This window comes from Sminthopsis crassicaudata, chromosome 1 (genome assembly GCF_048593235.1).
Source record: "Sminthopsis crassicaudata isolate SCR6 chromosome 1, ASM4859323v1, whole genome shotgun sequence".
Lineage (NCBI taxonomy): Eukaryota > Metazoa > Chordata > Mammalia > Dasyuromorphia > Dasyuridae > Sminthopsis > Sminthopsis crassicaudata.
Window position 1 is genome coordinate 233,281,371 of NC_133617.1, and position 19,815 is coordinate 233,301,185.

General features: G+C 34.4%; 1 protein-coding gene and 1 long non-coding RNA gene across 8 annotated transcripts in view; one reads left to right on the top strand and one right to left on the bottom strand.

Annotated features, from left to right (window-relative positions):
* The window catches only part of GREB1L (GREB1 like retinoic acid receptor coactivator), a 286,115-nt gene that overhangs the window by 241,372 nt on the left and 24,928 nt on the right, over positions 1–19,815 (top strand). For all 7 annotated transcript variants that reach the window (XM_074276314.1, XM_074276303.1, XM_074276331.1 and 4 more), the window contains 4 exons: positions 2,328–2,461; positions 10,889–11,228; positions 16,869–16,984; positions 18,749–18,993. In XM_074276314.1, the coding sequence (XP_074132415.1) occupies positions 2,328–2,461; positions 10,889–11,228; positions 16,869–16,984; positions 18,749–18,993 (835 nt within the window). The remainder of the gene's footprint in view (positions 1–2,327; positions 2,462–10,888; positions 11,229–16,868; positions 16,985–18,748; positions 18,994–19,815) is intronic.
* On the bottom strand, positions 1,274–11,195 carry LOC141547817 (uncharacterized). Its single transcript, XR_012483638.1, has 2 exons — positions 10,926–11,195; positions 1,274–2,714 (listed from the first exon to the last, which is right to left on the bottom strand). It is a non-coding gene; the product is annotated as an uncharacterized LOC141547817 (long non-coding RNA).

Genomic DNA, 19,815 nt, shown 5'->3' on the forward strand with positions numbered 1-19,815 from the left:
TGCTACATTTGTTAAAGTATAAATTAAATACAATGTGTATATATATATATATGTGACATATTTTAGCCATGACAACCCATGTAACAAAATTTTAAATGGCCCTCAATCTTTTGTTCTTTGGTATAAAAAGGGACAAAGGGAGATAAGAACCACAGTATTTAGATCATCAATAAACTTGAACTTTACTGTTAATATTTTACCTGTGAGATCCTTGTCCAGGGCATCTTTAATGAAGGTATTACTGGAGAACAAAACTACCTAGAGCAGTGTTCTTTACCATTGCCCAAATGACAGATGGAAAGACTATGAGATCCCATTGTTTATCAATTGCCCCCCCCCCCAAAAAATGTACTTGATTTGGTAGAACAAAATACTTCCTTACATGGTTTTTTACAATAAGGTGTTTTCCATCTATAAATCAAACTCATTGAAAGATATAAAAGTAACAACCCTGTGCAATAATCTTCTATGGATAAACTTTGAAGCAAGACATAAAACAGGAAGGTTCATCCTTGTGATGTGAGGAGATCCAGTGCAGAATCCAAGTTGAAGAAGGATCTGTTGACGGTGAAGTTCCCCAGATGCACTTCTTTGAAGCTGACATTGTTCTAGTTGCATCAAACAGCCCCCCCAAAATTAAAGATCCTCCTGGAAGAAGTATGCAATTACTTAAAGGACTTTGGCCTGTCCATCCACTCAGAAAACAACTGATTAATGAAAGTCCATTACAGAGATTATAATATGAAAAACAAAGACTCCTTTTTTGAAGACTAACATTTTCCTGGTGTTGTCTGTGCAGAATCACATATTACCACCATAAAAATGAGTGTCACTCAGAGAGCAATGAAGAGGTAGGGGAGAGGAGGCTACAATAACCAGTAAGGAACTACAAAGAAGAAAAAAAGTAAAAAAAATATTACCAAGACTTCTTAGGGAGAGAAGATAGGACAATCACACCTCAAAGGCAAGATGATAATTGCACATCCAAAGGACTCCCCTCATTTTATCAGGAGAAAGCAAGAAAGGTGTCCAGCATGTTGGACAGTCCTGTAACAAATGTGCTTGTACACAGACATGAGCCACACACATGGGCTAACATGGATGAGTTATAATCTGTATTTTTGGAGAAAATTAACAAATTCACCAATCCAATTCAATTCAACAAACATTTTTCAAGCACTGCTAAATGCTAAGCACTATGCTATTTGTGAGTATCCTTGTTTAAAAGGATAAGAATATTTTAGAAAAAAATTTCCACCAAAATGGTTCATAGTTTGAGCACTTAAAGGAAGTAAACTTTAATTATACAGAAAATTGACCCACATAAAACATTTTATTGTCCCAACAATACCATATAATCAAGAAACTACTGTAATCCCCTGAATTTGATCTGTTTCTAAAAAGTTATTTGAATATTATACGCAGTATATAAAAATTGCAGTAATTAATTTTTGAAGTCTTTCTGAAAGAGAATAATAATCTTAATAATAACTAAAATTTATATAATGCTTTGTAGTTTACCAGATACTTTAACAGGTTATTTTATTTAATCTCCTCAACAATACTGTGAGGTAAGAGAAATGTCACTGTTGTACCCATTTTGTCCAATAAGAGAAAATTAAGGCTAAGGCAGATTAAAAGATTTGTCTAATTACACATATTTAACCTATAATAGCTTGCTTGTTGTCTTGGAGAGGAGGGGAGCATAAAGAAAAGAGGGAGAAAAATTTGGAACACAAAGTCTTACCAAAAAACCTTCCTTAATGTTAAAATAAACCATTAGTTGACGTAAAAACAATTATCCAAGTTTCATAGTTAGTATATGGCAGAAATTTCAGACTGAGATTCCAGGTAAGCAAAAGAACAATTTGAGAAAAATTAAAAAGTATTTTTTTTAGGGAATAGTTTGAAAAAGGGAGAAAGAATATATTGATTTTCTATTTAAATATCCAAAGAAATCAATTTGGAATTTTACTCATCCATCAAGTCCTTTTGAAGCAGGATGAGATTTCTTTTTTTTAATTAAAGCTTTTTATTTTCAAAACATATGCATGGGTAATTTTTCAATATTGACCCTTGCAAAACCTTGTGTTTCAAATTTCCCCCTCCTTCCTCTTACCCTCTCCCCTAGATGACAGGTAATCCAACACATGTTAAATATGTTAAAATAAATGCAGAACAAGATTTCTGAAACCATAATACTACAACTGCTGAACTACTAACATATTCTAAGTCTAAACAAAAGTTTTTCACCCTTCAGGGAATGACATCCTCACCATATCTCTCTTTTCTCTCTCTCTCTCTCTCTTTTTAAAAAATTTAACTAGGAGGAAATGGGTGGTGAGGAGAAACTGTATTTTGGCTTGAATGAGTACAGCAAGTCCTTGCAGTGGGGAATCACTAGTCCACTTCTAAGATGTGATGAAACTTTTGAGAAAATGGTCAGCACGCTCTTAGAAAGGTAAATAATGAAAAAGCATAATCTTTGATCCAGTTGTAGTTACATAGCTGAAACAAGCAAGCATATAGTGAATCTCAGTGTTGTGTTGGACATGTTGTAACCTGTGAAAATTATGCTTTGAAGATCTGGAATAAAATTAGTCTTTTATGTAATAACCATTCATTCATGTTGGCGAATAGCAGTGGGTGTGGCAACAACAGGTCTCTTTTTCCATGTGTTGGATAATCTTGGCTTTGTGCTCAAATGCCACCACCTAGAGGTAAAAATAGAGACAAGTTCTTACATCAAAAACTGTGAGCCTATTTACCTATTTTTTGTGGCTTCTGTAGGGATAAGCTATCTATCTCCTACCACCTTACTTCAATCTAATGCACACAAATGGATTAGGTACAAACTTCACTGTGATACAAGGAATTTTGGTCTTTAAACTCCATATATAAATTCCATACTTCAAAAGATCCAGTATTTCCCAAGTGTAGACCAATGCACCTCCACACCTTAATGGACAGTTTCATGAACTGCTATGGCTTAAAATATTTATCACCTAAGGACCAACCTCCAGGGAAAGGCATTTCTGGGCTCATCTCCAGATAACAACCCTTGGTTGCCTTTCTATCTTCCATGTCTTTTTTAAACTTTGCTATTTCCATCAAGGATGCAACCATCCTCCTAATCACCTAGGTTTACAACCTTGGTATTATCCTTAGCTCATATTTTCCTTTACCCTACATATCTAATCAGTTGCTAAATGTCTTCATTTCTACCTCCACAACATACATATGTTTGTCTGTATGCATGTCTGTTATCTCCCCTTTTAGAATGCAGGTCCTTGCATATAAGGATTATTTAAATTTTATTTGTTTTCCCCACATCTAACACAATACATGACATATAGCAGACACTTAAGAAACATTTGCTAATTTATTGCTGTGGTTTGAGGAGTGAGTGGGTGGTTAAGAAGTAGAGACAGTGAGTACTGACTATTTCTACTGGCTTGGCAATGATGGCAAATGATTAATTTGTGGGTAAAAGAGCCTGGGGAAGGATCAAAAGAAAGGACTATCTTATTAGTAAGCTGATGGCAAGTAGCCAATAGAGGCAGCTTAAAGATGAATGGGAAGGAGACAGATTGATCAAAGAGGGTTCCAAAGATAGGAGGAAGAGGACTGCAGGAGAGATTAATCTTGAAATTTATATTCATTCTTTACTTAAGCTTTTTTACACCTTGTTCCTTACTTATCCATTACTTAGCTTTTTATACCTTATTCCTGCTACATATTCTTTAAGCTAGTGACACTGATCTTGGTTCTGAACATTTTCTCTGGCTGTTCACCCATGTTCGCAATGCTCTTTCTCCTCAACTCCTGTCTTCCATGACTTCCTTCCAATTCTAACTAAAATCCCATCTTTTATATGAAAATTTTCCCAGCCTCTAATTGGGAACTCCTAGCTCTAATGCCTTCCTTCTTTTAATTATTTCCTTTTAATTCTGTGTATAGGTTTTTTTTGTTGTCTCAACCATTAAACTATAAAAGCAGAGATTGTCTTTTGCCTCTTTTTGTATAGTGCCTGACAAATAGTACATATTTAATAGATAATGCATTATACATTGACAGAATGCCCTCAGAAACTAGATAGGAATGTGCGGCACTGGCATTGCTTATTAAAAATTGATTTGCACCCCCAAAGAGTAGAACCAGAAACTATGAGTCTTGGTTTCAGCCATGTGAGTGAAACACGCAGCTCAAATTAGAGCTATCAAAATATAGACTGGACTAATTGCCTGAGGTTTTCAAGGTGAGATACTATAGAGAGGATTTTTGGTTAAGTATAAATGAACTATAAGGTCTTTGAGCTTCTGTGATTCTGGATAGGTAGGAATTCAATAAATGAGAAGGTAAAGAGAGAGCATTCTAGGCATAGGGAGCAAATGCATGGAGATGCATTGGACACTGGTCCAATTTCTCTACATTATAGATTGCATAATATATGAAATAAATCTGAAAGTGGATGAAGGTGTCAAAATAGCTAACATATGACTTTATGAGTTAAAGCACTTTACATATATTATCTGATATAATCTTCACAACTCTGTGCTTTAGGTACTGTTAGTGCTATTGTTATCCCATTTTACAGATGAAGAAACAAAGGCTATATTTAAGTGGCTTGTCCAAGTTTCTGAGCACAAGTGTTTGAGTCAAGATTTAAATTCAGGTCTTCCTTACTCTACTATTATGCTGACCACACCATCTAGCTGAAAAATTCAAAAGAATTTGAACTTTTTTCTTGAGATGATTGATAAAAGAAGCAATATTTCATATCTCAGCAATGAATAAGAATTTTTTTCTGGTAATGTCATATAGGATAAGTTGGAAAGGGGACTGAGCATTGAGATAGGAGATCTCAGCAGGTAATAGGGGAAGCAAATGTTAATGAATGCCCATAGTAGGATATTGATAGTGAAAATGCAGAAGGGGAAAAGAAGAAGAGAGATCCTGTAGAGGTTTAATAGATAGAACATCACAAGTGATGAAGAGAGAAGAGTTAAAAGAAAACCTGAAGCTTGAGACATTTGAGACAGAGTGAATGATAGGGCTCTTTAGACATAAATATTAAGGCCTATTGTAAGAGGGATTAGTTTTAGGGGAACATGTTGACTTTGAAACCAAGATGTCACTGTGAAGCAATGGAGATACAGGCCAAATGCTTAGCAGAAAGATGAACAGAGAAATTAGATTTGGGAGTTATACAATGAAGCCCTGGGACAGAAATGAGATTACCTAGGGACAGTGTGGATCCAAAAGAGAAATGGGCCAAGGACAGACTCTTAGGAAATACCCATATAAAGGGATCATAAAGAGGGTGTGTGAAATTACAGTGTTAAAATTACACAGAATGATCAAAAATAATGTTGTCCCAAAAAATCCCCCAAATCTCTTAGTCTCAGAATATAAAATCAACAGAAATCTCTTTCTTTTCACCTCATACGAATCAGCAGCAATAGAGGTCAGTTGCAAAATTACATGAGCCTTGTCAAGCTTCTTTTGCTGTTAACAGAGTCTGTTTGAGTTTCCTCTCTCTTAAAGCCTCTTGGATATTCTGCATTCATTCCTATTTGTCCTTTTCTTCCTTTTATAACCTGTGTCTCTCCTTCCTTCACTAGTGCTTTTTGGCCTAGCACAAGAAGTCTGCTTGTAGATTTGCAATAATGATTGCAATAATAATAACAATCTCTTCTTGGGTTTATAATTATCCACCTAGCCCAGATGAAAGCTTCTTTATCTGCACCAAGATCTTATTCCTCCCCCTCCCAAAACTGGCCACCTGGTCTATATCTTCCTTCAATAGATTTTCATTCAGATACTTATCATTTATGTTTAATCTTTATTTCATTTCTGTTACAATTTAGAAATACTTAAAACACCACATATACCTTTTAAGACAAAACTTCTCTCTCTCTCTCTCTCTCTCTCTCTCTCTCTCTCTCTCTCTCTCTCTCTCTCTCTCTCTCTCTCTCTCTTTCTCTGTACATATACACATACATACTCTTTCAGAGTGTAAAATAGATATCTGTATTGCAGAGCTAGTTCCATTTGCTATCTTGCATTATCTTCTTTATGTTGCTCTTGTCAATCACTTCAGTTTGACTCAAATAGGATCTCATGTACCTCCCAACTTTATAATTGCAATCATTTTTCTGAATATCTAAACTAAATGGGTTCGTCTGGACCAAACCATTCCTTCTGTTTTCTTCAATATGTTCACTCTATCTTCTTATAAGACATCAAAAACATTTAGATGGGAATCAGGAGATTTTAATTCTGGTGTTAGATCTGTTAAAAATGCTCCTGATCTCATTTTCTTAATCTATAAAACGGGGTAAGAAAATTTGAAATAGTTAATCATTAAGGTAATTTCAGGCTCAGAAGTTCCATGCAACTGTTATAAACATTCTCTTTTCTCCTAAATCTTCCATAATACTTCTTCCCTTCATTCTCTTAGAGAATCAACTTTTTATTCTATTTATTCCATTACCAAGAAAATTGAGGCCATTAGGATGACCTCCTCCCTCTCTCCTTACCTTACAAGCCCTTGATATCATCCTCCACTATTTCCTTCATTACTTTAATTGCAACTTTAATCTTTGCCTTGCCAAGATCAACCCCTCTTTATGTTATTCTTGATTCCATCTCTCCTGTATCTGCAGTAGATTGCCCCAATATTATCCACACACCCTGATCATCATTCACTTTATATATACTGGTTCTTTCCCTGCTGTCTATTCACTTGACTTCTGTTTGTCCCAGTTACTTCATCTGTAAAATAAAGATAATAATAGCATCTATTTTCCAGGGTTGTTGTGCACAAAATGAAATAACAATTGCAAAGGGCTTAGCACAGTGCCTGGCACACACAGCACTATATAAATGTTAGCTATTGTTTTTATTATTACATTTAAATTCTTCTGTTTGGAATTTAAAACTCTTTACAACCTGACCCCTCATTACCTTTCTAGTTTTCTTATATATTATTCTTCTCCACATATGCCATAGTCTATCCATACTAATTTTCTTACTGTTCCTTATATATGGGTGATGCATTTGTCATTTCCATGCCTTTGCTGGCTGTTCTGTTTGCTTAGAGTGCATTTTCTTCTCATGTCTATCTCTTAGATTTCCTTCAAGACTCAACTCAACCAATACATTTCATTTCTTTTTTTTTTTTTCCCCTCTGAAGCTGGGGTTAAGTGATTTGCTCAGGGTCACACAGCTAGGAAGTGTTAAGTGTATGAGACCAGATTTGAACTCGGGTCCTCCTGAATTCAGGGCTGGTGCTCTATCCACTGCGCCACCTAGTTGCCCCTCAAACAATACATTTTAGAGCCTTTTAAAAAATCTTTCCCATCTGCTAGAGTGGCTTCCCCTGTCCCCCACAACTTTACATCACTTTACATATAAAATATATGTACATTTTCCCCTTATTAGAATATAATTTCCTTGAGTATAAAATCTGTTCTTTTTTTGTCTTTTGCTCTCCAGAGCTTAGCACACTATACATGACACAAATATGTATTGATTGTTGATTAAATAACAAGAGTATATATAACACAATTCAGCAATTAAACCTCAGTGGATCATAAGCTCACCCAGAATGTCTCAGGACATCACAACAGTAACTAAGAGTCTCAAAAGAAGAGTTCCATGAAGAGTAAAAGTAGAAGTTTATTTTACACTTTCCCTTATTGAGGAAAGTCCTAATTAGAAAAAGACCATATTTCTACTCAGTTAATTAATAGTTGTAAAATGCTTAGCATAATTCCTGGAATAGAGTGTTTTTTTTTTCCCAGTGTACTTGTAGGTCTGACACATTGTAAGCACTTAAAATTTTTTTATTGTCTGACTGACCCATCAGTACAATAATGGGAGTGACAAGGAGAAGGTGGAGGGAGTGGATGATGAACCATTCCCCTTCACCTAACCAAAACTCCCAGACTGATGCAATAGGGAGAAGACAAGGACATATAGATGTGTATTATCTTATCTCCATTTAGGCCCTGGAAACTTATCTTAACCTAACATTTTCAAAATCCTGGGGATATTATTTTCCCAGTTAATTAGCTCTATGCTTCTAGCTTCAAGCTCTAAATAGAATTTAGTGCTTTAGGTATGAAATGACCCTTTGACCATTTCCATTTTATGTATGGCCTCCTTACAAATAGAGTTGATCTACAGTTATGGTATAATACTGCCCAATTTGGTGCAGTTCCAGTTCTGGAGACAAAGAACTGGGTTCAAATCTTACTTCTTATCCTACAATTCATACACCCTTAGTCAAGCTAGTTAACCTCCCTAGGCCTCAATTTACACATCTGTTAAGTGAAGAGGTTGGAACAGATAGCATCTGAGATCCCTTCCAGCTATCAGTCTGCAATCTTATGATGCTATGACCTGCCAAGCAACCAAGGGCAAACCAGGAACTCAGGTCACCTGAAGTTATTGATACTTGTAAATGCAGACAGGATAAATGTAAACAGAATCATACGTTTTCCTTTTTTATATCATCCAAGACAAATTTCTTTATTTTTTTCATTGTCTAGTCATTTTATGTAAAGTTTTATTTATGTCTTATGTCTTAAATGTTTAAGTCTTCTATTTATGTCTTTAACAACACAATCATTCCAGCATACATCTTCCTTCCCTCCTCCCCCTCAATAACAAAAGGAGAAAAAAATCAGCTAAACAAAATTAAGTGACACATTGATCATAGCTGACCACCTGTGCAACAATTCCAAACTCATAGCACCTTTCATCTTTTCTTTCTTTTTTTTCCCAAGTTAAAGGGGCAAAGTTTTTATTATACTGCTAAGACTGGGAAAAATCCGTAGGGGTTTTTAGCAATTAGCTAATTTTAGCTAATTTTTAGCAAAGAAAAAAGGGTTTTACCAATTAACAAGGAAAAAGACAAGTCCCCTAGCAGAGACACCATCAAGACAAATCATATATTTTTCTAACGAGATTGCTCCTAGGTAACTATGAATCAGCAAAAATAGATTTCACCTCTCTCTCTGCCTTTCTACAGGCTGACTATCCCAAAATTCTCTCCAATCTCATTTTCATTTCTTTGAATCCATAACTTTATTCAATACTCTTCTCTTCCACGTAGCTTTCAAGAAGCCCTTTCCTAATCCCTCTAGATGTTGGACCTCACTTCCTCCTCAAATTTTTGTGATATACTTGTTTACATGGTTGTTTCCCAATAGAATGTAAGCTCCTTGAGGGCAGAAATTTTATTTTTCATTTTGTCTCTATATCTCTAATGCCTATCATACATTTAATATTAATTTAATATTTAATAATGATTCCCAGTAAATGCTTGTTGGAATGGATTTGGAAGTAAGTATATGATCACAGAAGGAAATGTAATTTTATAGGAAATAGATGTGATAGTATAGCCTACATTATTATTGATTATTGATTATTTACCTTTTCAGGCAGGAAAGAGGAAAAAGAAGAAAGAAAGTTCAGAATTTGAAATTCATTTTTTTTAAGTGTGAGAAATTATTTTAATACATAATTGGGGGAAAAACATTATTTTAAAAAATAGATGTGAGAGCTAGACTTCAAACATAGGTTCCCTAACCTGAGTTGGCCTACTAAGGTGACTTTATGAAACAGGTTTATACACAAAAGCAATATGTGACTTCTCACTCTTCTTTAAATTAAGCCAGATTTGGGGGTAAAATCTTTTGTTATATCGGAATTTTCTTATATTGAATTTTTCTCATAGTAAAAGACCATATTTCTACTCAGTTAATTAACAGTTGTAAAATGCTTAGCACAATGCCTGGAGTAGAGTGGTTTTTTCCAGTGTTTTTTCTCATAGTTTACACTACATTTACATCCAGGTTTTTTCTCATGATTTACATTGTGTTGGTATTGAAGTAGGCAGTAGGCAGTGTATAGATGTATATTTATATTATTTCTTGTTCTTATATTCTGGAAAGTAATTTGCTATAAATGCCTTTCTGAATATTAAAAAAACTGGGCCAGATCCATGTGGCAAGTGTTCTGTTTATGATAACAGAATGAAGGAGTATTTGGGGGGGAATGGGAAGGCAATTAGGGTTAAGTGACTTGCCTAGGGTCTGCTAGTAAGTATAAAATATCTGAGGCTGGATTTGAATTCAAGTACTCCTGACTCTAGGGCCAGTGCTCTATCCATTGCATCCACTGCAGCATCTACTTGCCCCCAAAGGGAATATTTTATAGAAAAATTTCATTGTATTTTCTGATGTTCAACTGTGATTTTTAAAGTCCTTCATCATCTATAAGGATAAGAATGGGCAGCTGGCCTAGAATTATAAACAACTCAGTTTAAATCTGGCTCAGATATCTATAAGCTGTGAGATCCTGGGCAAGTAACGTTACCCTGTTTGCCTCAGTTTCCTCATCTGTCAAATGAGCTGCAGAAGGAAATGGCAGAGCTCGGTAGTGGTTTTGGCAAAAAACAAACATACAAACCCAAATGGGGTCGCAAAAAAATCAGATATGATTGAAATCAACTAAACTACAAGAAGGGTAATAATAGCATCTATTTCCTTATCCGTGCGAGGATAAGCCCTCTGCAGACCTTAAAATACTATGTGATCGATCATTAAACAGAAATTTGATCGCGTCACTCTCTTAAGTCCAGTGGCTCCCTGTTGCCTCGAGGACAAAAAATTTAAATTCATCTGCCTTTTAAAGCCCTTCACAGTCTAGCCACACTCTTTCCCGTTTCTCGGAAGAGCATCTCAGTGTGGTGGAGCCTCATTCTGCACAGGCTCCCGGTGACCAGCCTGCGGTCTGTCCCAAGTCGAGCCCCTCCCGGAGATCCCGAGTTCGGCCGGCTATACTAAGTAACGTCATTGTGCATGTTTTCTTTAAGGTACCCCAGGCTTCACAGCATGGTTATTCGCTGCTACCTTCTCATTCAACAGTACTCAGAAGCACTGATGGCCCTCACCACCATGGCGTCCCTCCGAGACCACAGCACGCCAGAAACGCTCAGCATCATGGATGACCTCATCAGCTCGCCGGGAAAGGACAAGAGTGGGCGGGGGCACATGCTGATCATTAGGGTGCCTTCGGTGCAGCTGGCCATGCTGGCAAAGGAGAGGCTGCAGGAGGTGCGGGACAAACTGGGCCTCCAGTACCGCTTCGAGATCATCCTCGGGAACCCGGCTTCAGAACTCAGCGTCGCCAGCCACTTTGTAGCACGCATAAAGGTCAGCAACTGATAAGATGTTTCCACCTTCATTTTTCCCAGTCTGGCATGGATGCCTAACGCTTGATCTTTGGTTTATTTTTTAAAATTTATTTATTTATTTAGTTTTTTGTTTTACTAAGCAATTGGAGTTAAGTAATTTGCCCAGCTTCACATAGTTATATATAAATATAATTTTATATAATTTACATATATAATTTTATAGTTCATATAAATATATTTTATATATAATATAATCTATATTATTATATAATTTTAATAATTATATAAATATATTTTACACACAATATAAATTATATTATAATAGAATTTTTATAGTTTATAGAAACATATTGTGATATAATTTTATAGTTTGTATAAATGTATTTTATATATAATATAATTTATATAATCCATATAAATATATTTTATATAATATAAATTATGTAATATAATTTATATTATAATAGAATTGTATATAATTTTATAATCCATATAAATACATTTATATCATAATGTAATTTACATATAAATTTTATAATATAATATATAATAACATAATATATATTATAATATATAATATAATAATAATAATATAATAGTTTTATGTGCAATAGAATTTAATTATATTATAATATAATTTTATATATTTATATAAATTTATATATTTTATGTGATTTATTTATATAAATATATTTTACATATAATAGAATTCATTTATGTTATAAATTTATATATTTATATATAATTTTACATAAATCATTTTATAGGTTATAAATATATTATGTTATATTTATGTAATTATAAATATATAATAATATTAATTTATATAGCATATAATGTATCAAATATAAAGATAACATTTAGTTATATTTACATATGATATAAATTTGCACAAATATATATGCTTATATATAATATATATTTAGATAAATATATATAAATTTAAATTAAGTGTCTCAGGCCTCATTTGATCTCAGATTTTCCTAACTCCAGGGCCAGTGCTCTATCCACTACACTATTCAGATGCCCCAAAACTTGATCTTTGCAACAGCTATGAACAAATTAATTATTCAGTATTTTATTCTATATTTAGTATTTAATCTTCCTGACAGTTTTAAGAAAGGGGACATGTATAGTATAGTGAGGAGATAATAATAATAATAATAATAATAATAATAATAATAATAATAACCAGCATTGATATAGTACTTTATATATGTTATCTCATTTAATGCTCATTACAACTATAAGGTAGGGTCTATAATGATTCTTATTTTATAAATAGCGAAACGAGGCTTAGGTTAAATTCCATTGGCCATTTCCATAGTAAATTAGTATCTGAGGTGGGATTGAACTCTGACCTTCCTCATTCCAAGTACCCGGTTCTGTCTGGACTGCTGCTTAGCCTCTGGCTTTGTATTTAGAGGACATAGATTCAAATTCTGTCTCTGACACTGACTGTGATCTGAGCTCAGTCAGTCTCTGTGGACCTAAGTTGCTTTATTTATAAAATGAGAGAATTGGATTAGATCCCTCTGAGGTCTCTTGCAGTTCTAGATCTATGATTCCTTTTTTGAGGGACTTAATTATCTTTATAATTATAGATATAGTTTTAAAAGATTCTGAGAACAAGAATTATCCCAGCCTCACCTAGTCTCATATCAATTAACTTCAGTTTTTAACCTATCTTGGCTGACCTACTCCCACCATAGATTCTTCTTTGTCTTACTAGGTTCTGTGATTTCTGGTATATCTTCAAGAAAAAGATTACTTCTTGTGCCTCTTCCCTGCCCCCCCCAACCACTCAGTATCTTCAGACTAGTATTCTAATTAATTTAATTTTTTAATTAACTTTTAAAACTTATTTTTATAATTTTCCCCAATTATATGTAAAAACAATTTTTAGTATTGGTTTTTACAAGATTTTGAGTTCCAAATTTTTCTTTTTCTCTCTTCCCTCCCCTCTTCCTAAAATAGCAAGCATTTTTGTTATAGTTTTAAAAATATATGTGTGTATGTATATCCATGTGTTGTTTTTGCCTGATTTTAATTTCAGCCTCTGATTCAAGGATCCTTCTCTTCAGTTATCTTGTAGTTTATATGCCAATTCAGTAATCAAAGGGAAATGGTACAGATGAAAGCAAAATATTTATAGCCAAGACATTGATTCAAATCTGAATTCTGCTATTTACTATTTTATGACCTTGGAATAGTTTCCTTATCTATAAAATAACTAAAGGAATTGATCTAAATTACTTCCAAGAGTTTTTCTGACTCTAAAATTAATGTCCCTTTTAACCAACTTGAGTTGGTATTCAAGTTAACAGGTACAAAAAAGGAAATAGCCATATTTGGTCTAATATTTACTGACTGTTCAAGATGAATGAATATAATACAGCTATCTTATCATAGATAAGATAGGTTTATTTCTCTTAAATATCAAAGGTCCTATCTAGAATATTACCCATTCACTAATTTTCTTCTGCAAAAAGCATTCTGTGGAGTGCCTTGTATCATGTTGAACAGCAATTGAGAACATAGCATAACAAATCAAAAAGTAGAAGAAACTCTTGATTTTTACTAAAATCAGCAGTCTTATTGAGTCATGAATATGGTACTTTATGGATAAATATCATATCTCCCTCTGATTTTTGTTGGAATATGATACATTTACAATTATGAATAATAGTAATAGATGAGATTTTAGTAAAGTGACAACGAGTTCATGGAATGCTACATATGTTACATATCAGTTTTTTCTTTTGCTTCTCCTAAGTTCTAAGACTTGTAATTATTCACAAAATCTCAAATCACATAGTGGCAGTTTAGATCCCCATTGTAAGCTCCTCTTGCTTATAATCTGCCATTGGCTGTCTGGAGCATCTGCACTCGAAGGTTGTCATTGTTTGTTCATTTTTGATACTATTTGGGGTTTTCTTGGCAGTAGTTTGCCATTTCCTTCTCACAATCATTTTTATGAATGATAAATCTTCCTGACTGAGGGTCTAGTGCTATGATTTCACCACCTAGCTGCACTTGAAGGTAGCAAGATTTTTAAGATATTCATTGCCTAGCAGTATATTAAGTATATTGCACAGAGTAACACTTGATAAATATTTGCTGAATAAGATACTTTTTGAACAGTGCTAACAAAATAAGGAAGGTGAAGGAGTTCAGGCAGGTAAGACTAACTCCTTGTGCTTTGTGTCCTGTTGCTGAAGAGCAGTGAGAACCAGGACTAAAGATATTTTCTGATTTTTTTCCTAATAAATACTATCCTGTTTTAGTTACCCTTCCATGCTAACTTGGTGGCTTATTTATTCTCCCAGACACTAGTTCAGAGTCCCTTAGGGGAAAACTAAAACATATTAAAGCTATTTTTGCACTAACAAAAATAAAAGTGAAGGGTTTTAAAAGGCACTATTAGACCAACCTCGGTCCTTTAAAGCTTACATTGACAGTGAAACTCTCAAACCAACATCCTATTTAATTGCAAAGTCCCAAGGATGTGAGTTTAAAAACACATCCCAAACCAGAACTTCCCAATGGACCAACTACATAGTTTGTTTCAGCCACAACAAGGTCCTTTTTAAAAAAAAATCTCCAAAAATAGAAATAGTCACAGGGCCCAGACCCAATCTGCTTCTCCTTTCATTGGAAATACTGAAATGGCATTTGTAAGATTACTTTTTGTTATTAGAAATCTTCTTAAGGATTTGGGCTCAGATGATCTCTAAAGATCCAAACGTATCTGAGATTGTGAATCTATGTGAACCTTCCCAATGGTTCAGACAACGCTAAATCAGGACCAGACCATACATGTGGATTCAGTAAACTGTCCAGACTCAACCAATCTAGGCTTGCTTCCTGTTATAGTCCCAGAGTGCTAGAATATCCTTGGATAATTTCAACTTCGGTCTTACATTGTGTTCCACTTAGTATCCCATGTCTCCACAACAGCTCTAGACATTCCTTGAAAGAATGTCTACATGGTACACTTAAACAGTTTGCATTATCACCTACTCTTCCAGGCCCTAAACCCAACCCTGCCATGTCAAAATGCCTTAAAATCTTAAAATTATAAGGACAGATCAAGACACTTTGGGTAACCTCTTCTTTTAGCAGTTAGGGAAATAACTATGTGAAAATATACCATAGGCAAAACTGTAGCAGCTCTGTCAAATAGTCCAACATTTACCAATTTATTTCTTTACCATTTCCCTTTCCTTTTAAGAGTGGAAGTAGGTCCATCTAATTGTCCTATCTATTTCTGTTACATGCCTCAATTTAACTGCCCTATTTTACATTGTATTCAGTATACTTGCCTAAATTTCAAAAGAAATGGAGAAAAGGGCAGATAGACAAATAGAGAGAGATTTCTCTAGAAGAGCAGATGAAGCCATTTAAAAAAATAGGCTTCCTTGACATTGAGCTTCAAGGCCATTTCCTGGACTATACATTTAGCCACACTGTTCTGACATTTATAAAAGTGATAATGTTTTAATGTTTAAAACTCTTTTGGAGGGCAATCTCATCCTAAATCCATAATCAGTTGGGAAAGATATCTGGGCCAAGTAACATTGTAAATGAAAAAATACTTTTCTGTGCTACTAGCCAAGATTATAAATGACATTTGTTATTTTTTATCAAGTTTTGAAGACAAAATTCCTTGTAGCTGTTCAGTGTAGCTACTGTTCTCCCACCATCCTGACATGATTCTAACATACTTGGAAGTACAGTAAACTGATGAGGTTCCCAGAATAGTATCTTTAAATCCTATAGATAATAAGAAAGTAATGAGCAATCAGCATCAAAATAAACCCTGAAGTGCTTAAAAAGAAAAAAAAAAAAGAAATAAACAGCATCATTCCTCTTTCAAAGAATCTTCTCACCAAGGTGATTCAGCAAATGTGCATCAGTCAAATGAAGGAATATTGAGTTCTCTTTCATGTAGCAAATATGTGGAGAAAAATATTTTCCAAAAGCATCTTTTTTTCTAAAGCTGTTTTATTTTTTCTTTCTGATGAAATTTAGAAAGCAAGGAAAACTTTTTCAGACAAAAATTTCAGGGTGTTTATTTGTGAAGAGAGTGTCTTTGGTCATTTTCATTCTTAGATCAGATGACCAAAAATGTATAACGCTCCATATTTTGTCATATTTTATCTCACTATAAAATTATAATAGCTAAAATTGTTTTATTGTTTAAAATTTACATGGTGTTTCAAATACATGATCTTGTCTGATGCTCAAATTAGCTATTCTCTTTCCTGTTAATAGTAATCCAGTGTTAAAAATTGGAATGAAAACTATGTCACGTTCTGCCTTAGACTGAATTGATCTATATTCTTTTGTGGAATAATGCCTCCCTGTATTACAACTCTATAAAAGAGCTCCTCAAAATAATGGTTTTAAATGCTTAAAATAAAATACATAAGATTATAAATAAAATCAGTTCCATTTGGATAGTTATCAAAATTATATATATTTTTAAAGTTCATGGACCCTAAATTAAAAACCCTCAATCCCTCATATTCATCAACTAAATCAGGATTCCTTTGGGATTGTAATATTGTCTAGAATTTAGTTCCCTAGATTTGTGAAGATGGATTTAACTGAAAATAACAGAGGCTTAATTTTATCAAATGAATTTTTTTTGCAGAGTTGGAGAGGAAATGAACAAGAAGAATGGGTTCCTCGGACCTATCAAGATTTAGAAGGTCTACCCTGTATTGTAATATTAACTGGAAAAGACCCTCTTGGAGAAACCTTTCCCAGGTATTGTTTAAACAACCACTTCTCACCCTGTACCAGTCATTATTTAGAGTGAAAGATTAAGGCCAAGAAAAGTTAATAATGGCCACCTATTCTATTCTTTCTCTGTGCTTAGAGCACAGCTTGGTAAAGGAGGATGAGAAACACTGGTTTTCTTCCATCTGTAATATCCAGAGTATGCTACCTTAAAAATAAAAGATACTCTAGTGTTAGAGAAATCCACAGGCTTAGAAAAGGCAACCAGATAGGGAAGGAAGCTGCACAAGAAAATATTGCCTACTGTGGGTGAAAAAGTATCCTGTACTCTGGGTGGCTGAAATAATATATCCTATTGACCTGTTAGTTCTATTCCTGTTGATTCAAATATGTAACACAAAAAAATGTGTCATCTTCTTTCTTCTTCTTTTTTCTTTTTCTTCTTCTTTTCCTCCTCCTTTTCCTTCTCCTCCTTTTTCTCCTTCCTTCTTTTTATATTTATACATGTACATTGATTTTTATTTTTTTATCAAAGCCTTTTATTTTCAAAACATATGTATGGACAATTTTTCAACATTGACCCTTGCAAAACCTTGTGTTCCAATTTCCTCCCCATTCCTCCACCTCCTCCCCCAGATGGCAAGTAATCCAGTATAATACATTCATTTTTTTATCTATTTCCATATAAGTCATGTTGGGAGACAAAAACCAGAACATAAGGAAAAACATGAGAAAAACAGGAAGAAGAAAGGTGAAAATAGTATGTTTCAATCTGCATTCAGTCTCCATAATTCGCTCTCTGAATTTGGATGGCATTTTCCATCCAAAATTTATTGGAATTGCCTTGGATCACTGAATTGCTGAGAAGATCCAAGTCTATCATAGTTGATCATCACACAGTTTTATTGTTACTGTGTACAATGGTAAATATTCCTTCTTGAATAAAGATCTTAGTAAATTTGTGAGCAAAGTCTCACAGTGTGAGGATTAGAAAATTAGTCAAATTAACCTTTCATGGATCATTTAGTAAAATGTTTATCACCTGAGGGAAGTTCAGGAAAGGAATAATGTAACATAATGGATAGAGAGAGAGCTTTGAAGCCAGGAAAATTTGTGCTCAGGTACTCCCATCTTTGACTTGTACTGATCTGACCCATGCTAGCAAGTTGTTGGACCTTTAAAATATCAGGGAAGTAATTAACTTGTGTTGACAGAGGAATTTCCTCAACTGATCTGGAAATTTCCTATTTCAGAAGAATCACAGATCCATCCCCTATCGCAATTATTGGAGGAGAGGCTACATTTTTTACATTTGCATGCACCTGGACCTTTACGGAAAATCCATGAGAATGCTGTCCAGTGCTGAGTTTATAATCTAGAGAGTGACAGACAGACAAACATACAGAGACAGAGGCAGAGAGCATTCCCCCTACATCCCCACTCATTTGTCAGTTTCAGAGGAGGAAATCTAAAAGTGTAGACAGCAATACGAAGGATTCTTACCTCCCTGGGTCAAAACAAGTCCCAGAGAACCACATTGCTGGAGCAGTAACCATGTCTAAATGAGTAGTCTCCCTAAGCAACCCTGCTCCCCATGTACTCTTTTGTGGAGGTGGGAAGTGTTGTTGTCAGTGATAAAGAAGGGATGGAGGTGGAAATGGTACATTTCCCATACCATATCCTATAGACATTTGGAATATCTCTTGCAAATAAACAAATGTTTGTACACAGCTGTTTCCATTTAAAATTCAAAGTTCAGAAAGTGAACTTTTTTTTTTTTTTTTTAAACAGATCCTTGAAGTACTGTGATCTCCGGTTAATCGACTCGAGCTATTTAACTCGAACAGCCTTAGAACAGGAGGTGGGCTTGGCATGTTGCTATGTTTCCAAAGAAGTCATCCGAGGGCCCATTGTTGCCCTGGATCTTAGTGAGAAGGAGCATGAGAGAACGAGCAGCAGTGAAAATGACTCTGATGAGCTGCTGATTGATTTGGAGAGACCCCAGAGCAATAGCAGTGTAGTCACTGGAACATCAGGTCAGTGATTTTGGTTCATTTTTCTTATCTCTTTCATTAGGAGGGATTCTCCAGGCAAAGAGGCAAAGGGTATAAAGAATTAGGATGAGCTAGCTGGGACTACAGAGCAGGTAAAATTTGATTTTGCTTTTACAATACCTTTCAGTGACCTCAGTCACAGAGTTCTGGAAAATGATAATTAGTAATATGACAATAAAGCATTTCAATGAAAAGCTGTCAACCACCCAGAATAATTCTCATCCATTTTCACAATTTCCCCTAATCCTTACGAGTATCAAGAAATAGGAGCAGCTACGTGGTGCAGTGGATAGAGCACCAGCCCTGAAGTCAGGAGGACCTGAGTTCAAATGTGGCCTCAGACACTTAACACTTCCTAGCTGTGTAACTTTGGGCAAGTCATTTAATCCCAATTAACTCAGAAAAAAAAATTACATATATATATATATATATATATATATATACACACACACACACACACACACACACACACACACACACCCCTTAGTATTACACATCCAGGCTCAGCGTAGTTCATCAAGAGATACAGGGATTTTGAGCAAGTAGGTTTGTTTTTTTTTAAGTAATTTCCCTCTTTTATTTATTTTTAAAATTTATTTTTATTTTAAAGTTTTTTTATTTTCAAAACATATGCATGAATAAAATTTTCAACATAACCTTGCAAAATCTAGTAGATTGCAAGTAATCCAATATATGTTAAACATTGTAAAAATATATGTTGAATTCAATATATGCATACATATTTATACAATTATGCTACACAAGAAAAATCAAATCAAAAAGGAAAAAAAATGAGAAAAAAAT